The 17,082-nt window shown below is 51.1% G+C and overlaps 6 protein-coding genes across 6 annotated transcripts; 4 read left to right on the top strand and 2 right to left on the bottom strand.

The window, feature by feature from the left end:
* Positions 1–57: 57 nt before the first annotated feature.
* Positions 58–1,879, bottom strand: AA0111_g1765 (hypothetical protein; the record flags this gene model as incomplete). The annotated part of the gene is made up of 3 exons (XM_028647460.1): positions 58–1,261; positions 1,309–1,694; positions 1,784–1,879. 3 exons carry the CDS (start codon positions 1,877–1,879, stop codon positions 58–60), a joined length of 1,686 nt encoding a protein of 561 aa, XP_028510832.1.
* A 2,723-nt stretch (positions 1,880–4,602) lies between these two features.
* Positions 4,603–5,586, top strand: AA0111_g1764 (hypothetical protein; the record flags this gene model as incomplete). The annotated part of the gene is made up of 2 exons (XM_028647459.1): positions 4,603–4,785; positions 4,831–5,586. 2 exons carry the CDS (start codon positions 4,603–4,605, stop codon positions 5,584–5,586), a joined length of 939 nt encoding a protein of 312 aa, XP_028510831.1.
* Positions 5,587–7,482: 1,896 nt separating this feature from the next.
* Positions 7,483–9,552, top strand: AA0111_g1763 (hypothetical protein; the record flags this gene model as incomplete). The annotated part of the gene is made up of 4 exons (XM_028647458.1): positions 7,483–7,620; positions 7,871–8,157; positions 8,217–9,067; positions 9,122–9,552. The coding sequence occupies 4 exons, from the start codon at positions 7,483–7,485 to the stop codon at positions 9,550–9,552; spliced, it is 1,707 nt and encodes a 568-aa protein (XP_028510830.1).
* Positions 9,553–10,614: 1,062 nt separating this feature from the next.
* AA0111_g1762 (hypothetical protein) lies at positions 10,615–11,421 on the bottom strand (the record flags this gene model as incomplete). The annotated part of the gene is made up of 1 exon (XM_028647457.1): positions 10,615–11,421. The coding sequence occupies one exon, from the start codon at positions 11,419–11,421 to the stop codon at positions 10,615–10,617; it is 807 nt and encodes a 268-aa protein (XP_028510829.1).
* A 1,939-nt stretch (positions 11,422–13,360) lies between these two features.
* Positions 13,361–14,367, top strand: AA0111_g1761 (hypothetical protein; the record flags this gene model as incomplete). The annotated part of the gene is made up of 4 exons (XM_028647456.1): positions 13,361–13,441; positions 13,493–13,565; positions 13,611–13,838; positions 13,901–14,367. The coding sequence occupies 4 exons, from the start codon at positions 13,361–13,363 to the stop codon at positions 14,365–14,367; spliced, it is 849 nt and encodes a 282-aa protein (XP_028510828.1).
* Positions 14,368–15,691: 1,324 nt separating this feature from the next.
* Positions 15,692–17,007, top strand: AA0111_g1760 (hypothetical protein; the record flags this gene model as incomplete). The annotated part of the gene is made up of 2 exons (XM_028647455.1): positions 15,692–15,793; positions 15,844–17,007. 2 exons carry the CDS (start codon positions 15,692–15,694, stop codon positions 17,005–17,007), a joined length of 1,266 nt encoding a protein of 421 aa, XP_028510827.1.
* Between the last annotated feature and the right edge of the window lie 75 nt (positions 17,008–17,082).

Here is a 17,082-nt window from a genome sequence, read left to right as displayed (position 1 = left end):
GTTATCTACAATGTCGAAAGTTCTACAAAGAAGAGAGTTCTGTGGAACAATGAGGGACTACTCAATCAAAGCGCCCCGCACTTTGGTGTTGTAGACATTGTTGCACTTGGTGCTTGCATCCTTCGCAGAGATCTCTCCCTTCTCGCCAGCGCAGTTACCGCTCGACTTCTTCTTTCCTGCATCGCAAAGTGCGACACCAGCAGCGGGAACAGAGCCAGACAGCTTGTCGGGGGACTCAATGATGGTTGCAGCCATACCACCAACGAGATGGAAGTCGATATGGCAATGGAAAAACCAAACACCCGGGTTATCAGCCTTGAAACGAATGACAGCGTAGCCGAAAGCCGGAACAACGACACCATCACGTTTCGCGGGTACTTCCGGAAGCAGGTCCTCATCGCCGTTCCAAGCTCCGACACCCTTGGCGACGACCTGGAAGATATGGCCGTGAAGATGCATGGGGTGGGGGTACATGTGTGGGTTTCGCATGTGAATCTGGACGATTTGGCCGGACTTGACGACCCAGGGGTTGATGCCAGGACCATATGTTGCGGGATCCATGCTACCGGTTGTCAAAGCAGTGTAGAGCGAGGGGACTTGAGGTGGAACCCATGGTTGTGAGTTGAGAGGTGTACGGGTACCGACGCCCTCGAAGTATGTCTGGTTGGTCGTAAACTCAATGTTGTTGTCGACTGGTCCCAAAAGCCCCTGGTTGTCAAGTGGCTTCACTTTGAAGTCGTCAAGGATAGTGTCGGGTGCTGCAGTCCAGTTGTCGTCGAGGATGTGATCAATCTCATCACTAATTTCGTCGATGACATCATCAATCTCGTCGAAGACGTCCTTCATGTAGGACATCTCTCCGATGATGGTTCGTGACTGTTTAGAAGGGGGAGGCTTTGTCATCATGTCTGTGTCCATTTGTGCGATCCAATTGGTTCCTCCTTTCGGGTCCTTCTGGCCTTGCACAATCACACCGTAGCTCTGGCCTGCGCAAATGATGATCGTTTCCGCATCCCTAGGCTGTGATTGCACACCGTCGACTTCGACTACGCTGAGCGTGTAGCCATCGATATGGAATCGGGCACATGCAACGGCAGCAGTATTGACGATACGAAGCAGGTACCTTTTGCCCTTGGCAATCTTGAGGTTGAAAGGCTTGTCGGTGTCGTCAAAGAGGAAAGAGTCGGGCGAAGCAAAGTCGGCGTTGGTATTGGAAGGGCTCATATACTCCTCAATCATTTCTGGCATTGGGCGATGGTACCTTTATGGTGTAAGCTTGCGAAAATGTTCAGGTTTGGATTTGCTTACCAGTCTGACATGGAAAGGTACTTCTGTTCGTCAATGTTCAGGCTCTTCTCCCAGGCTCTGTCGTGTACAATCATCTTGCCTCGCAGACCATCGGGGTATTGCCCTTTCTCGTGCGCATGGTACCAGTGAGTACCAGCAGGGTTGGCAACGAATGTGTAAGTGAAAGAGCCTCCAGGTCGAATGGGACACTGAGTGACCCCACTGGGGCCGTCATAGACCTGGGTGCCTTTTTGCCATATACCATGGAAATGGAGAGCAGTTGTCTGATCTGGAAGGCTGTTGTGAACTGTCACTTGTACAGTATCGCCTTCATCGCATTCGATGGTAGGAATAGGCCATTTGCCGTTTATTCCTATGACCTGCCTCTCGAAGCCGTCAGGCGCAGCCTAGAACGAGTTAGTACCTTTTTGTGGTGGGAGAAAAAGATATCGGTGGCCTATCGCCTTTGGTCATGACTAGGGATAAGAGTACTTACAGTAACGTAGCCGACATCGAAGTCGTAGCTAACAGTCTTTGCGTAGGCTGCTCCAGCATACACCGACAGCAGCAGTGCCTGAGTTAGACCCAACATTGTGCTTGCAGAGTCACGAATGTAATACAAAGAGGGATGTCAAGCTGAAGAAGCAGCGTTCAGAAGAGTTTAAGTATCGACGAAAGGTTTCCCGTGAAACGGCTGACGTCGTCGGTCCAGCTACTTCCTGATCGATGTAGCCCAATATGAACGCGTATTCAATACCGCAAAGCCCCCGACCCTTGCATGATGTGCGAAGATCAACGCATTCAGATAGACGACTCTACCAGAAAGGGTAGTACGTGCCTGAGCACAAGCATTCGACATACGCAAAGGAATTCTACTGCACGGATACAACTGGGATCTGACCATCTATCCGTGACTAGCGGGCGGTAATCCGGGAAGGTGTTGATCGTCTCGATCATGGTGAAGGCGCAAAAGCTTGATGATGATGAATCATGTTATTGGTCAATGTAGGGTGTTCGCAGAATCAACAAAACTTCCAACCCATGCATTCAGCGACTAATAGCATTTGGACCCTCGTCCGGAACGCTGTTCCTCGCGTGGTCAGCTGAAAAAGAATGGAGGACACAAGTGGCGTACATCTTGAAGCTTCTTCGTTAGTGCATCTAGACTACAAATAGGTTAGTTCGATGCGGTCAAGGCAAAAACGATGATGATCTCTCGGAAACTTTGGTATACCTTGTACCGACATTCGGACATCTATAGGAGAGCCGATGTGGTACAGCATATTCCATGCAGACGCCACACTTCAATGAAATTGCAATGTTTCGCGTGCAATTTGTGTACATGGTCGTCCTTGGTGTCAAGGCAATCGTACTGTTGGGCAATTTGATACAACTTGGCGGCGCTGGAACCCTGAGGCATGGGAGCCTGCGGCCAGTCTGATGTTGGCTCTTGAGTTATTGACAGGTGCCATTCACGGAGGCGCATACTGCAGTCTCGTGCTTTTGTGGCTCATTCTCCGGTCCAGCATATTTTCTTTGTGGTTCGAGAAGTCTGATAGCCGATGCAAAAGCCGGACAATCCTGCCTGCAATCAAACAATCCGACAAGGCTTATCGAGCGCTTAGTCTTTCCCAACATTTTAAACCCCTGACCATCGATTGCGCAGATAGCCGATCACGTTCCATGGGGAAAAGGTATCTTCATGGCGTATATAGTACCTGGACGATGGAATTTGTCGAGCCCGACCGAGTACTTGGTGCTTCAAACTGATGCGATAGACGACGTCGACATCGCGACGAGTCTGGGTTCGTTGGGCGATGCGAAACCTTGGCCTGCACGATACTAGCATCGCCCGGCGGTGAATGCCATGATGGATCCGAGCCGGAGAATGTTCACCTTCGTACTCTGTTGAGGTGCTCAAGGTGTCCGGTTTGTTCGCGCCGTCAGTGTGAATCGCGATCCTTCGATCTTTGGCATGACAGCGAGTGCTGCGAAAAAGAGACGAGATGTGTACGCACAGGTGTTTGCTAGAGAAGATCGGAGAGACGGAGGCCGAATTGCCGAGCGGGTTCGCGATTCCCGTCGCTTTGGCCCACAACACGAACAGTAGCGACCTTACTCCTGAGATGCAACTCATCCATTCAACCTTCTGATTTGTCGTTGATCTCGTGATTCTGACCCCGCTACAGCTGTGGGTTCGTGATCAATCCAAAGAAGTCTCTAGATCTGACAACGATGAAAAGAAGGCGCATTCATTGGATCCCCAACAGAACCCTCTGGACACTCTGTCCTAATGCGACTGAGTACGAGAGGGCAGAGGTGAAGGGTATCAGACTCCGTATGCTGTAGCACCGTTGCCAGGAACAGACACAGATATAGATGGCGGCGCAAGGTTGGCGCTGTTGCAAGGAGGCATACCAGGAAGCGTTCGTCGACCGAAGACCGAGTAACCGGGACGACAAGGCCCCAAGCACTGCAGAATATCGGACCTCACCATTATAACACCAGAATTCTTCCATTGTCGAATGGGACTTCGTCTGGCCTTTTTGTGGCTTAGTGGACTCACCGTATCTCCTGAGATGGCCTTAAAGTTCCTCCGCAGGCCACGTCAAGATGTAAGCATGGCGCAAGGCGTATGCTTCTGAAATCCCAGAACACAGCGAATAGACTGTAGAGTCTACTGAAACTGGCGCATCGCTTGCCTTATGCTGTGCTGTACTCGGTGTCGCTTTGCGCGGTTATGTTATCGCACAACACCACGTCCAACACTCGATCCGCATACACTCTCAATCAATCTATGCAAATGAGACGTGATTCGGAAGTAAGCAATAGCATCCGGTGAAGCATTTTCCATTGTCGACAACTGCTCAGCCCACGTTCATGACGCACCCAATCATACCCACATTCGGACGCCTTGGCTACCGAAGCGATGCCGCTAGACCAAACCAGGTCCAATTCGCGAAAGATGGATGACGGTAGGGTGGCTTGTAGCAGAAGGCATCCTGCATAGATTTCGCATCCTTGGCTGTTATAGGACTAGCAAACGTTACCGCTGAATAACGCGTATCCCACACTGCCTCAGGCTGGGGCTATACATGCGCCGCCATGTTCGGATTCGGTGCATGGTGCGAAACACCATCTCATCTGTGAATCAGATTGTAAGTTATAAGGTATCGAGCCTCCGTCATCAACAACTCCCCATCACACAACAACGCACCGCGCTCGGCCACTCACAGATATCCTTCTGCTTCAGTCGCCTTAGATCTTCTGCAGCCCTACAGCAACGACCTCCCCACGCGGCAAACCCCTTTCACGATGACTGTCCCACCATCTGCTCCTTGGTGGTGCATCGAGGTTGGCCCTGAATGTCCAGTCGAAGGTACACTCTATGGCTATTATCCTAGTCTCGGCGCCAACGCCTTCTTCACGGCTTTTTTCGCCCTTTGCCTCATCATCCAGCTTGGGCTAGGCATCAAATACAAGACGTGGACCTACATGGTGAGTCAGTTCTCTAATTAGCAAGACGCATCTAATGTCCTGTAGATTGCTCTCAGCCTGGGCTGCTTGGGCGAGGTAGTCGGCTACGCTGGTCGTCTTATCATGTACAACAACCCCTTCGACGAGACGGGTTTTCAGATGCAGATTTGCTGCTTGATTATCTCGCCCGCCTTCATCTCCGCCGGAATATACCTTACACTCAAACACATCGTCATCAACTTCGGCGAGTCGTGGTCGCGTCTGCCGCCGGTCTGGTACACTCGCATCTTCATCACAGGTGATATCCTGTCGCTTGTTCTCCAAGGCGCCGGCGGTGGCATTGCTGCAACGGCAGATCCGGGATCCGACTTGCTAGACATCGGAACGAACCTCATGGTCGCAGGTGTCGTCCTCCAGGTTGTCGTTCTGTCTTGCTTTGGCATCCTCCTCGCCGAGTATGCCATCCGTACCTACAACCGCCGCAACCAACTGTCCGCCGAAGCAATGACACTCTTCCACAAAACATCATTCCGTTGCTTCATCTTTGCCATCATCGCTGCCTTCTTGGGCATCTACGTTCGATGTGTCTACCGTATCCCAGAGCTTACCGGTGGCTGGAGGAGCGAACTCATGCGCGAAGAGACGGAATTCATCATCCTGGAGGGTGCCATGATCGTGTTGAGTGTGCTGGTACTTACAGTGTTCCATCCCGGCTACTGCTTCCCAGCACTGGGTAACACAATTGGCAAGAACAGAGCTGCTCGGGGTAAGAGTATGGACACATCTGTTTCGGACGTTGAGATGGTATCGAATCGCGCCTAAGTGGGTGGAGGGATGATGTTATGGGCTCTCGATACCGCGGAACTTACTGCTTTTGCTTACTTGTCTTGATACACCAGTGGCGGAATTGTACCACACGAGATAAAGCAAACATGATCCCCTTTGTTATAGCGAGGAGTTTAGGAGTTCTTTAGATCCGGCTGCAATTACGAACGTACCCTACCTTATAAATCTTGTTACTGTGTACCCACTTGTGTAGACCGCTGTTTTGTCAAACAAAAGTTCGTAACGAAGTCATCTCCCTGCGTCCATATGACGACCTTCGCGGAGCCTCATTTAGCAGCCATCCTCTCAGCCTACGAAGGGTCGAAGGGTTTCTGGATCTCGTATGGAGCCGGAGCGGTCGCTCTGAATAGCTTGGCGTGTGAAATCCGAGGCCGAGACTTCGGCGCAGGGCCTACCGAGGTGGATCCAACTGCGTCGGCGAATTGGCATGTTTAGCGAAGTTCTAGTGGCTGACATAGTTACACGATACAACCAGCTTGAAGCCCGGTCAGAAGAACTCGTCACGACAGTCACGTGTTGAAACGTTAAGGCTTAATGACAATCTCTTCTTGAAATATGGATTTGGAGCAGGAAAGTGTGTTAGTCCGATATTACTAGGCTAATGCATATCATCTGCTATGACCGAATGTGCCAATCTTATACTCGATGAATGAGGCGGTTCGGGCCCAGATGCCGACCACGACTGAGATGTAGTACGAAAACGCACCAACATCGTAGCCCTATGTGCACATGTTCATGTTGATGATCATGCGATCTCTGTGCGATGTCACCACAATCAACACCTGCCGATTGCGCACTGCTTTTCGATGCGTGCAACAGCAGCATTCTCAGTCGTTAAACTGACGAGTGAGGTGGTCTAGGCTTTAAATTTGCCATCGTGGCACCCTCAAGTAACCCCGGAGCGCATACAGTGACGTCAATCGCGCATGGCTTATTTGAACCTCGTCCGCCAGCTCCTCCAGGTCGCAATGCGCTTTTGCCTTTTTTCTCAATGGTCGGATCGTCATACAGAGATGAGGGATGGCCCACGGGGCAAGCTCAATGGTGACGACGCTTTACCGATTCAACTGCCGTACTTGCTGGCATATGCATATTGTTCCTGCTAAGTTCAAGAGAAGGTTGTTTGATAGACGCTGTGGATGGCACGACGTCACACTTCGATGCGAGATATTTCTCGGTTGCAAGGGGACTAGAGTCAGCACGACACGCACAGCCACCTCCACTCCACCACACCTGTCGCTGTATGCCGTCCAATCATTCCCTGTCGTCTCGCACACCAGGAACTGCCGTTAGAGGCTCTTCTAGTCATTTGGCGAGCCTGGAACCCGTTGAACGATGGCGCGCAGTACATCTGGACCCGGATCGCCGCCGTACATGTGCCGCCGAGGCTAGCAACCCTCTTCCGTCTGGAACGCAGTCGCGGTTTCCACGCTGCTACACTTTTCTCCTTCGCCTCTTTCCTATAGTAACAGTTTTCTACGTCTTTTTCTGGACCGATCTCTACAGCACGTGAGATGGTGCGTCATGGCATCTTATTGGTCAGGGGAGCATTCCCGAGAGAAGCTTCTTGTCGGCCATTTGTACCGAGCTTTCGATCAAATTCGATCTCGGTCGCAAATGCGATCTGTTCAGATATTCCAAGGCAGAAAGCCCGTGGCGCACCGACGAGTTTTCTCATTGCGACAGAAAGTGGCAAACCGCTGTAGATGGTGACAGACAGAGGAAGCGCAACTCCAGAGCGCGAGCCACGCCCAACAACACGGCCTGCAGACCACGCTCACGCATCCGTCGCCTAGGCTCCACCGGCTCCACAAGCGACTTTGGGATCTCTGTGAGCTTGGCCATCTCGCCCACTACCTCGACATTGACGGCATGGATCCCTCGGAGCGATGGCAAAGTATCGCACCAGCCTCAGACGAGCCTGGCCAGCGACGCCCAACATCAGACAGGCGGAAGAAGCGACAGGCCGTTGCTGTGGCGTGCGTGCAGTGCCGAAATGGGAAGGCCAAGGTACGTGAGACCAAGTTACACGCAATAACCAAGCCCTGGAGTATCTGAAGGTCTTTCGCATAGCTACCAAGCATGCTACCATGCTCACCAGTGCTGCGAAGTATCGGAGGATACTTTCAAGTATCCAAGACCCATGTATTCCTGATTGGCGCTCTTCTATAGGTACTCACAGCATGTGATACTACCTATAGGTAGGCTTTTTGCCCATATTTCGTTGCCCCCTCGAACTCTACTGATCGCCTATGTGTAGTGTGACGGCACAAGACCCCAATGCAATCGATGCAAGGAGAACAAGCTATCATGTCAATATGACGTCGCCGAAGGCGTCTCGAGAGCTGAGCGCATGAAGATTATGAAGAGAGACAGTATGACTGGCGAGCTGGACGATCTGAAGCGCATAGTCACCTCACTGCGCTCGGGCACTGACGACCAAGCCGCCGCTGTTCTCGCTCGTTTAAGACTCGGTGAAGCACCCGAAGATGTTGCGAAGACCCTCCCGATGACAGCATCCCCAGCGACATCCGGCCATCCCCCCAGGTATGCATCACTCGATCACAGCATCCTCTGGCTACAGCACATTGATAACCCGGGTTCAGCTTACTGGGCCAGGAGTCTACGGACACCTCTGGAAGCGGTATGAGTCACGAATCGGTGTTTGATATGAGTAAAAGTGCCTCAAAGCTTCGACAGGGTTCTTCTATATCTTTGGCATCACCTACAAGCCAGAACGCGGGCTGGTCACCTTCTGCAAGTATTTCGTCATCCTCGTTTGCACCATCGGGCAAAGGGAAGCAACCAGCTACCGGAGATGCAACGAAGGAACAAAGCTTCCTAGTTCCATTGTTCGATCGCGATGACTATCTTCTAGCGCGGGATGAAGCCGAAGAAGATAGTGAAGATGAAGATAATCTCCAGGATAGTCGGATCGACCCACGGCTTTTACAGCATGCGTCAAGCCTCGATACCATGCGGAACACAGCGCCGTCATCCACAAGACCGTCTCGAAGTCGAAGACCTTCGCCACACAGACAGAACACGATTCGATCGATATACCCTACACATCTCGCTGGTCGCCAACCCATGGTAAACACTATCAGAATACACCCAAACCTCAACCTCCGCAATCTCTTTGGCAATATGCCCTTCTCCAGTAGTATCCGAAGCAACCACTACCCAGGCGACATCCAAGACACTCAGATCAGTAACTTGTTTCTACCGACGTGGGCTATGTTGCCCATCAATACAATGCCGGACCCTGGGTCATTGAAACGCGCAGTACCCAGTATACTACAACAAGCTACAAGTTTAATCAGCATGGGGGTATCGATAGAGCAGATTATCGAGATACACCCGAACATTGCAGCCCTATGGGACAAGGAAGTGTACACCCACTCGGGAATACTTTCCAAATGGGCGGTTGGTATGACACATGGCGTTTACATGAAAGGTACGTGTGATACAAAACATCACGCTAGTTCATTCTCTTACTAACAATCCATAGGTAACACCTTCTCATGCTTCGGCTCCATGTACCTCTTCTGGTGTCTCATGCGCTGGATGATATCACCGTCCCCCGAAACCTACAACGCCATCCCCGAATGGTTTCGCCCTACACCCAACCAACTTTTTATGCCACACATCAATATTGTCGACTTCATCGTCTGGCCCGCGTTCCGGGAACTCGTTGTTCAGATACCTGCTATGCAGGAGCGCATGGAGTGGATGATGGACTTGAGCATAAATCTCCAATGCGACTGGTCTTTTGCCGTGGGCGAATCGCTCTGTACAAATGAAGAGACGGGGCAGGTGGATTTATGCGATGCGGCAAAGGAAGTCGCAAGGGATTTAGGGAATTGGAGTGTGGGCCCCAGTTTTAGGGGATATGTCAGTAACGCCGATTCGTACGTTAGGATTAGGACGGAGGAATACTGAATAAACATGCGATACGGCCGATACGCACGAAGCGAAGACGTGGCTAAAACACGCCGCGAGGCTACTATCTCAGCCCCGCGGAGCAGCCATCTCAGCCCCGCGGAGGTGCGGACCATAGCAGTTCCTTGGCGCTGCCACGGACGAATGATGGGAGGTCACTTGTTGTTGTTGTTGTTACTAGCGAAGCATATTACACGGAGTTGCATTTCGCGCGAAAATTCTGTCGAGCGAATGATGAGCATTTAGGGCTACCAGCCTGATTACGATCTATGAAGTATATCAGACAAAAATTCCATTCAAGGATCGGGAATATCTACTCTACTCCATGTCTTGGGCTATTCTTCAACTCAGTTGACTGTCGTGGCTTATACTGTCAGTGTTCGATTTGCGTAATGTGGGCAGGAGGGTGGTGAATAACGCAGTCATGCTGACATTGGTTCATGCGCCTGGTTCGGCAGATCGATCCGAAGATGATTCGCGAGATTGACATGTTCAATAGCCCTACTCTTTGTTGAAGTGTCGGTATTCCTTGAGACGACGAGTGTACGCATCACGATGTAGACATACAAAAATACGTCAGAGGAATGTGTCATCATCAGTGTAACGGTGAGCTTCTTGATAAACCGAGTCAATTTGCAAAGACCACTCCACGTCCCATTATATAACCGAGGTCTCAAAAGGATGTGATACGCTAATCATACAAGATTCGTAGCTGTCGTTTGCGCGTCGTGCGTCATAAAACGTAGCTATCATAACGAATTTTGGGATGTAGCGACTAGAAGTAGGTGTCGTGAACGCAACAAAGCAAGCATCTTCCCCCGGTACTTAATACTCCCACCACCGCCCATTAGTCACCATCGTCACGCTGAACAACTTCGCATCATTACCACTGGCCTCTAACCATCATGCTCATACTCATCGTATCAACTGTTTGAGGAACTTCTGGTATGCCACAGGCGGCAAAATCCTGTCAACAATTCTCCAGCATCTCTTGTACAAACCTAGCACTGTAGTCGTACCATGGCCATCGTATCATTAGCTTGACAACAATACGTTAGGATCTCAAATGACCCAAGGTATGACCCCGTCCCTGTGGTACTTGGTGCGGGTCTCCGTGTCCAGCAGCATCTCTTTGATAGCGTTGATCTGCTGCATATCTATCGTTGCATACTCCTTCTCTTGGGGAGCGGCCTTATCCGGGTGGCTTGTGGCGGCTGCCTTGTGATAGGCAAGGTTGATACCGACCGAGCTGACTCTCCAAGTTTTTAGACCGAGCATCTCGTAGGCAAGCATATTGACCGGGGGAAGGAGGTTCGTTGACGAAGAAGCACGGGCGCGGCGAGGACGAAGGGTGCGTGCGGACAGCGGAGGTGGTGGGCCAGAAGGAACTGTCGGCGTAGGAGGAGGTCCAAGCGGTGTCGCGGGAGGAGTTCTGATGTAGGAATCGTGGTTCTCAATGTTCTCCCAGTAGGGGTCGGCGGCCGAGAAGGGGAATGGGATGTCAGGAAGACGAGGAGACGGCGCTGGTGTGGAAGCAGTAGAGAAAGTCATGTTGCTCAACGGAGTGCGCGGAATACCCGTCCTAGACCTTTTCGGGGTGGAGATAGGCCTTGAGGTGTCATTGGCGGTATCTGTGTCAACGAAGATGCTGAAATCTGGCTTGCGCTTCTTGCTCGGCTCCTTGACAACAGGTGACGGAAGAACAGTGGGCCGAATCATCAAGGACCGCGGAACGGCAGAAAGTTGAGAACGAGTATGAGAACTTGTGGTCGCGAGGTTGCTGTCGTTGTCGACGCCTCCGTCTCCAATGAAGGGAAGTGGTGTTGCAACCGCGATCTCGAAGAAATACTTGTCGAAAGAGTCCGCCATCTTGACAAGCTCACTGTAGAGCTATAAACCCCATACGCCTCCAACAAAGCAAAGCAAAAACAGAAAAGAGAAGGATTGTACTAACCTGGAAAACACAGAACAGAACGGATAGGCGAATCGACCCACTATACAAGCGAGGAAATGGCCGAAGAAAGAGTGGATAATCGTGGAAACAGCGACCTTTATAAAGAGTGACGAGAAGCTGAATCTGTTATTCGAAATTGAAGGAAAATTGCAAAAGGATGATAAAATGGAGGGTGACTGCAGCGAAGGTTCAGAATATCCAGGTGAGCACCTAGACACGTGAACCGAGCTTTCGTGGTGAAGCCGAGAAGACGTGCAGAGAACCACAGAACACGAAAAAACGCGTAAAAACGCGCGTGGAAATGTCTGAATCCGTTTGCGTATTCATGAAAAAGAGCTCGGCGCGTCAGCAGCAGTCGTTTATGACGTCCTGGCACTGAAGATGGACCACAGTGCTGTTGCAACCAAGGAGGCTTTGAGGCGCCTGCCGAACTTAATGACTAGAGCCAAGATCCAGAATGAACAGAGAGGACGATCTTTTGCGTGATACAACGGTCTTCCACGTATATTGTGGTAGTCTCTCTGGATATGCTCCTCGCGTGGAAGCAATTCGGTCGATAGACGTTCTGCAGTCAGTATCCCTTGTTCTCAATGTTCTCAATGAGAAGCTCAAGACAATTGCAAACCGCAACCTGGTCTGTAGTCCTTCACTCCGGGTGAGATTATGGCATCGTCTGCGTGACGGTAGTTGTAAGTGGCTCGTCATTCATAGCTTCGCAGACTAGAGAATGGCTACTAAACTGTAGCACCATGAGCACTCCACGCGCAAGGCAGTTTTGTGCGACATGATTGCTTGTCTTCTCAGCAGTCAGGCCGATAGTCTGAGGTGATTCAGGTAGATCGTCGAATGATACAATGTACTGGACATGTAGTATCCGACAGAGTAGTGTAGACTCGGCAGATATAAAGAACAGTAAAACGCTACAGTCTTTTCCTGATTTTGTCTGTCCTACCCTACCATACATAATCTAATGTGGTCAGCAGAACTTAGCTTACCACTGATAGTCCTCTTCGCTAGGCAGACACCTACACTCGTATGGTAGAGTCGATGTTTGATAAACGCAGCTTGCTGATTCTGTATAGGGAACGTTTGAATATTAAGGTAGGGTGGTAGCCAAACGTTGCGTGCGCATCGTAGTGTGATAGGTCGTAAGAAGACATACTATCTTGTGGAGTAAAGTAAAGTTGATAAAAGATCTTAAAATCTACACCCTGTATTTGAAGAGAGTCAATTTAGGTAAGAGAAGTCCTTCGAAGATCCGGTGACTGCGTATCCAAGTGCACAAAGTAAAAGACACGTCCATCGACCAGTAAACGAACACACTTGAAGCATGTGGAGTGGGAGCTGAGAGCGGGTAGAAAGATCAGTGCGATTCTTGTCATCATCTCTCTAAATTTGCGAGGGGATTTTGTTTGCGGTATTCTGTGTTCTCGAAAGTGCGGTGACAATTTCTACATGCGCGGTGTTGAGGAAGGAAGATGTTGTTGATGGAAGATCAGACGAAAGCATTGGCCCATCGGCACGTCGGCTCCGATGGCAGTCGCGTTGAAGTATCACTACACCATGATATGACGACATCACAGACCTCTGCAATTGCATATCGCTACCTACGATCATTCACAATTTGAGTCTGATGTTACCCGATACTCTGCTAATGCCAGGTATTGATGTTGTCACATGCAGCAAGCTGGCGCGGCGCGGGTGCTGATGCGGGGAAGAAGCTACCGCCCAAATGACGAGCCGCAGCGCTCGAGTAAGCGTCAATGAAGCGCTACATCGCCCACAAGCACTGTTCCGTTCTATCGATTGCGTCTCATACAATTCTGTTTATCCTTCAAGGACCACCAAGCAAGCATGAGTCTTGGCCCTGCCCCAACGCGTCTACGCCAGATTGCCCTTGTCGCGAAGGACATTGAACGCGCGAAGCAACTGATTGTAGGGTGATAACCCAGAAGCACATATGTCTAGAACTGACGGAGATATCAGACACAGGTCCTGGGAACAGAAGTCGTCTTTGAAGATCCGGCTGTTGGGCAATGGGGTCTGAAGAACTTCTTGGGTGCGTACACACTCTTTTCCCGGCGACAGCGACTGACACTTGCAGTACCAATCGGCGGCGACTTTATCGAGGTGGTCTCGCCCTTTAAGGAAGGAACGACCGCTGGACGATTACTCGAGAGGCGTGGTGATGGAGGATACATGATAATCATGCAGACCGAAGACGCGAAGAAGCGGCGCGAGCACATTGAGGCAAAGGGACTGTCTAGAGTCATCTTCGAGCATGATCTTGGAGACTCTGTGTGTATTCAGTACCATCCGAGGGGTATCAAGGGTAAGTTCGACACTGGTTGCATACTAGTTGTGGGCCCAGCTCTATTGCTAACGGGCTACTAGGCGGCATCATGCCTGAACTTGATTCCCATGTACCCGGTCCGAAAAACCCCACGCCAATTCAGTCTCGCTTCTCTCCATGGCACGCCTGCGGATCAAACGTCGAGCGTTATACGACTAGCATGAAAAGGACTCAGCACCTTACGCTAGAAGGCTGTGTACTTCGCCTGCAGCCCGGCGACCTTGGTCACGAAGCGGCCGCGCGAGAGTGGGAAGGAATATTCGGCGTCGCTCGGATCCGTGACCTGCTCGCTTTCACAAACGCAAGATTGGGGTTCATCCCAGGGAAAAAAGGGCAATCAGAGGGCCTTGTGTCGATCACGATCGGTGTAAAGGGCAAATCCGAATACGACGCCATCTTGAAAAGAGCTCGTGATGCAGGCCTCTGGAATGACGGGGGGATCGACATGTGTGGTGTGAGATGGCATCTTGCCCTGACAGGCCACGGCGCGTCTCAGGGGAAGCTGTAGCTGCATGCATCATACGAATCACCACTAGAACCTATTTTGTGCTGCTTACTGTACGCTCCAGCATGCGATACGCTTTGACATGGCGCCGCGCGTGCCACGTAGGTCGGGGCGTGCAGGCCAAGATCTCATCGAAACAATCTTGAGATACCAGTAAGCGCCCTCCTCGAATCTGGTAGCCCCGCCGACGTCATCCACCAGGTTGGTTGAATTACCAGCCCTTTGCCACCATGTTCACGAAGGACGCGTCTCGAATGCTGTACATTGTTTCAAACTTCAAAAAATTGCCATGGACGTCAAAGTCAGAAACGCCAGAGTTAGCCGACTTTGAAATCCAGCGGTTGATAGAAATTATGCGACTCACTGCAGCAGAGAAAAATTGGTAAGAAAACCCAACCTTGGGTCGAAAGAGCGTAACATAATAACAAACAGTTGCTTCGGTTTCTCGAGAAATTCGCCACAGTCCTCCGCTGCGCCCAGCTGTCAGTCTCGATAACAGTTGCCTTTTTGCGACCTGTGCGCTAAAGAACACCCCGCCATGACGCTACTCACCTCGCGCTCACGGGGAAAACGCATCGTGGGCCCTCTCAACACTTTTTCCTGGCCTTGATTTGTTCCGCACCGACATTGCGAAATGAACGCTGCAGCGCAGCATACTTCGATGCCTCAGGGTGGATGCCTTGTGCACCGCCTCGACGCTGGAGTGTACTAGTCTGCGTGGCTTACGCTTTTAGTGCGGCCTTTTCATACGGCAATGTCGTGTGACGCCCTGGTTACAATTTTTACAATCGTCGAACTTTTTAGCTTTCTTGCGCAGTTGCGCGCTCATCCCGTCTCTCTCTGCACGATCTATGAGCACTCGGCGTTGGATTGGCCGTTTGGTATGCCTCAAGTTGCAAGGCTATCCTGGTCAGTGTCGAAGCTCCCATAGAGCTACTAGCAATCCTACGCTAGTCTGGCCCTACGACGTTCCCTTTCATCCCATCGGTCCCCGCACGGAGCATATGCTAGCCCTTCCGAGACGAACATACACGCGTGGAGGACGAAGAGGAACTGTTACACAATTTACAGGAGGCGTATCATCATGGTTACTGCTATTGGGTGTATCTGCTCCTGTAGCTTCGCAACACCGTTCCGCACATAAATCCTACCACCCCGACTTTACCTGTCATGGTCCATTCAGCTACCGACGAGCTGCCTCGACGAACTCTCTCCGCAGTGAGACGCGACATACTTCCCTACCACAGAGATCGCCTGACTCCTTGAGCTATAGCGGTATATCTCTTCCCAGCTTCTAGACGACCATACGCGAGGCGGCATATCCATCATGTCGACATCGACGTACCCCAAATATGATTTACAGCCTGCTAGCGTGGAGCACTTCTCTGTGGCCTCCCGGCCTGCGCCTTGGTCGCAAATTAACACTCGTGTAAGGCACCGTAGGTCTCAATACACATTCCATACTTACAGTTCATTCAGCTCGAATACGATGAGTTTGTAGAGTATCGAACCGAAGAACTGTCCCCAGAGAGACATGCACACGTAGCGTACGGCAACAACATTCCATCGCGACCCAAGGAAAGCACCGGTGGCTCCCTGCTACTACGCAATACGCAACCAGACCCTTACACTTCTTTGCCGCGCGCGCCGCCAGTTTTGTCGCCTGCGCCGCCATCCTCAGGTGCTGATGTTGTCCGATGCACACAATGCCACGTTGCCTTTACTGGCGCATATGCAAAAGGCAACCTCGGGCGACATCTCCGGCACAAGCATGCCTTGGTCAGAGAAGTTATATACAGGTGTACGGTTTCTGGATGCGACAAGACATTCGCTCGCAAAGACGCCAAGTTGAAACACGCACGCAAGCACCACCCTGGACTACACTCCGATCCCATCAAGAGAAAGCAAGGCAATGGAGCTGTGATTGTAGGCTCACCACGCAAAGTTAGTGGAGGGTCAACTCCTCGTCGTCGGTCAGATAATAGATCCCCTCGGATCAACCACGGCTCGGAATTGCAAATCGTTGGGCCACAGGCGCGCAAGACTTATGCTACGAAGTCTATATATCCTCGGGGCCAAGATCTTCATCGGATTGATCATACCTACCAGACAGTAAAAGCAGCAATCTCAGCCGATTGTATTGAGCCTCAACCCTCCCAGTTTGCCGACTACAATGGCTTACCAGCTGCTTCTACCGACTGGGAAATATGTTCTTCTCTTCAACACCTGCGACCTCCTTCTACCGAATACAAATATGGACGAACGTCTGCGCCAACGACTTTTACCGGCTATCATAGCTCAACGGGTATGAGTACTCAGCTAAGCAACCAGAGCTTCGACACTTCGCCTTCACCATACTCCAATCCAATACCTACTGGGTCGAGTATAATACACGATATGGAAGAGCCCATTATCCATAGTCCCTTGACATCGCTTTGCTCCCATCGCCCAATAGCTCTACAGTATGAAGCCTCACCCTACACGACACCTCATGATACCCTGCTCAGCCAAGAGTCGTTGCCGGAAGACTATTTTCAGGCCGTACCTAGAAGCGATGCAAGCATTGATCTTTCATATATCGATCCGGTCCTTTTCCAGCAGCCGCTCGAATGGGCCCACTTGCTGGATGAGGATTTAGAGTAACGTAGCTGGAGCAGCAGCTGGTTTGCGTGTTGTACAGTGATAGCCTCGGATCACCCTGTTTCAAATACTTCGATT

The sequence above is a fragment of the Alternaria arborescens genome (assembly GCF_004154835.1).
Source record: "Alternaria arborescens strain FERA 675 chromosome Unknown contig_3, whole genome shotgun sequence".
Lineage (NCBI taxonomy): Eukaryota > Fungi > Ascomycota > Dothideomycetes > Pleosporales > Pleosporaceae > Alternaria > Alternaria arborescens.
The sequence above is the reverse complement of the archived record's forward strand: the minus strand, read 5'-3'. Positions and strand labels throughout refer to the sequence as shown.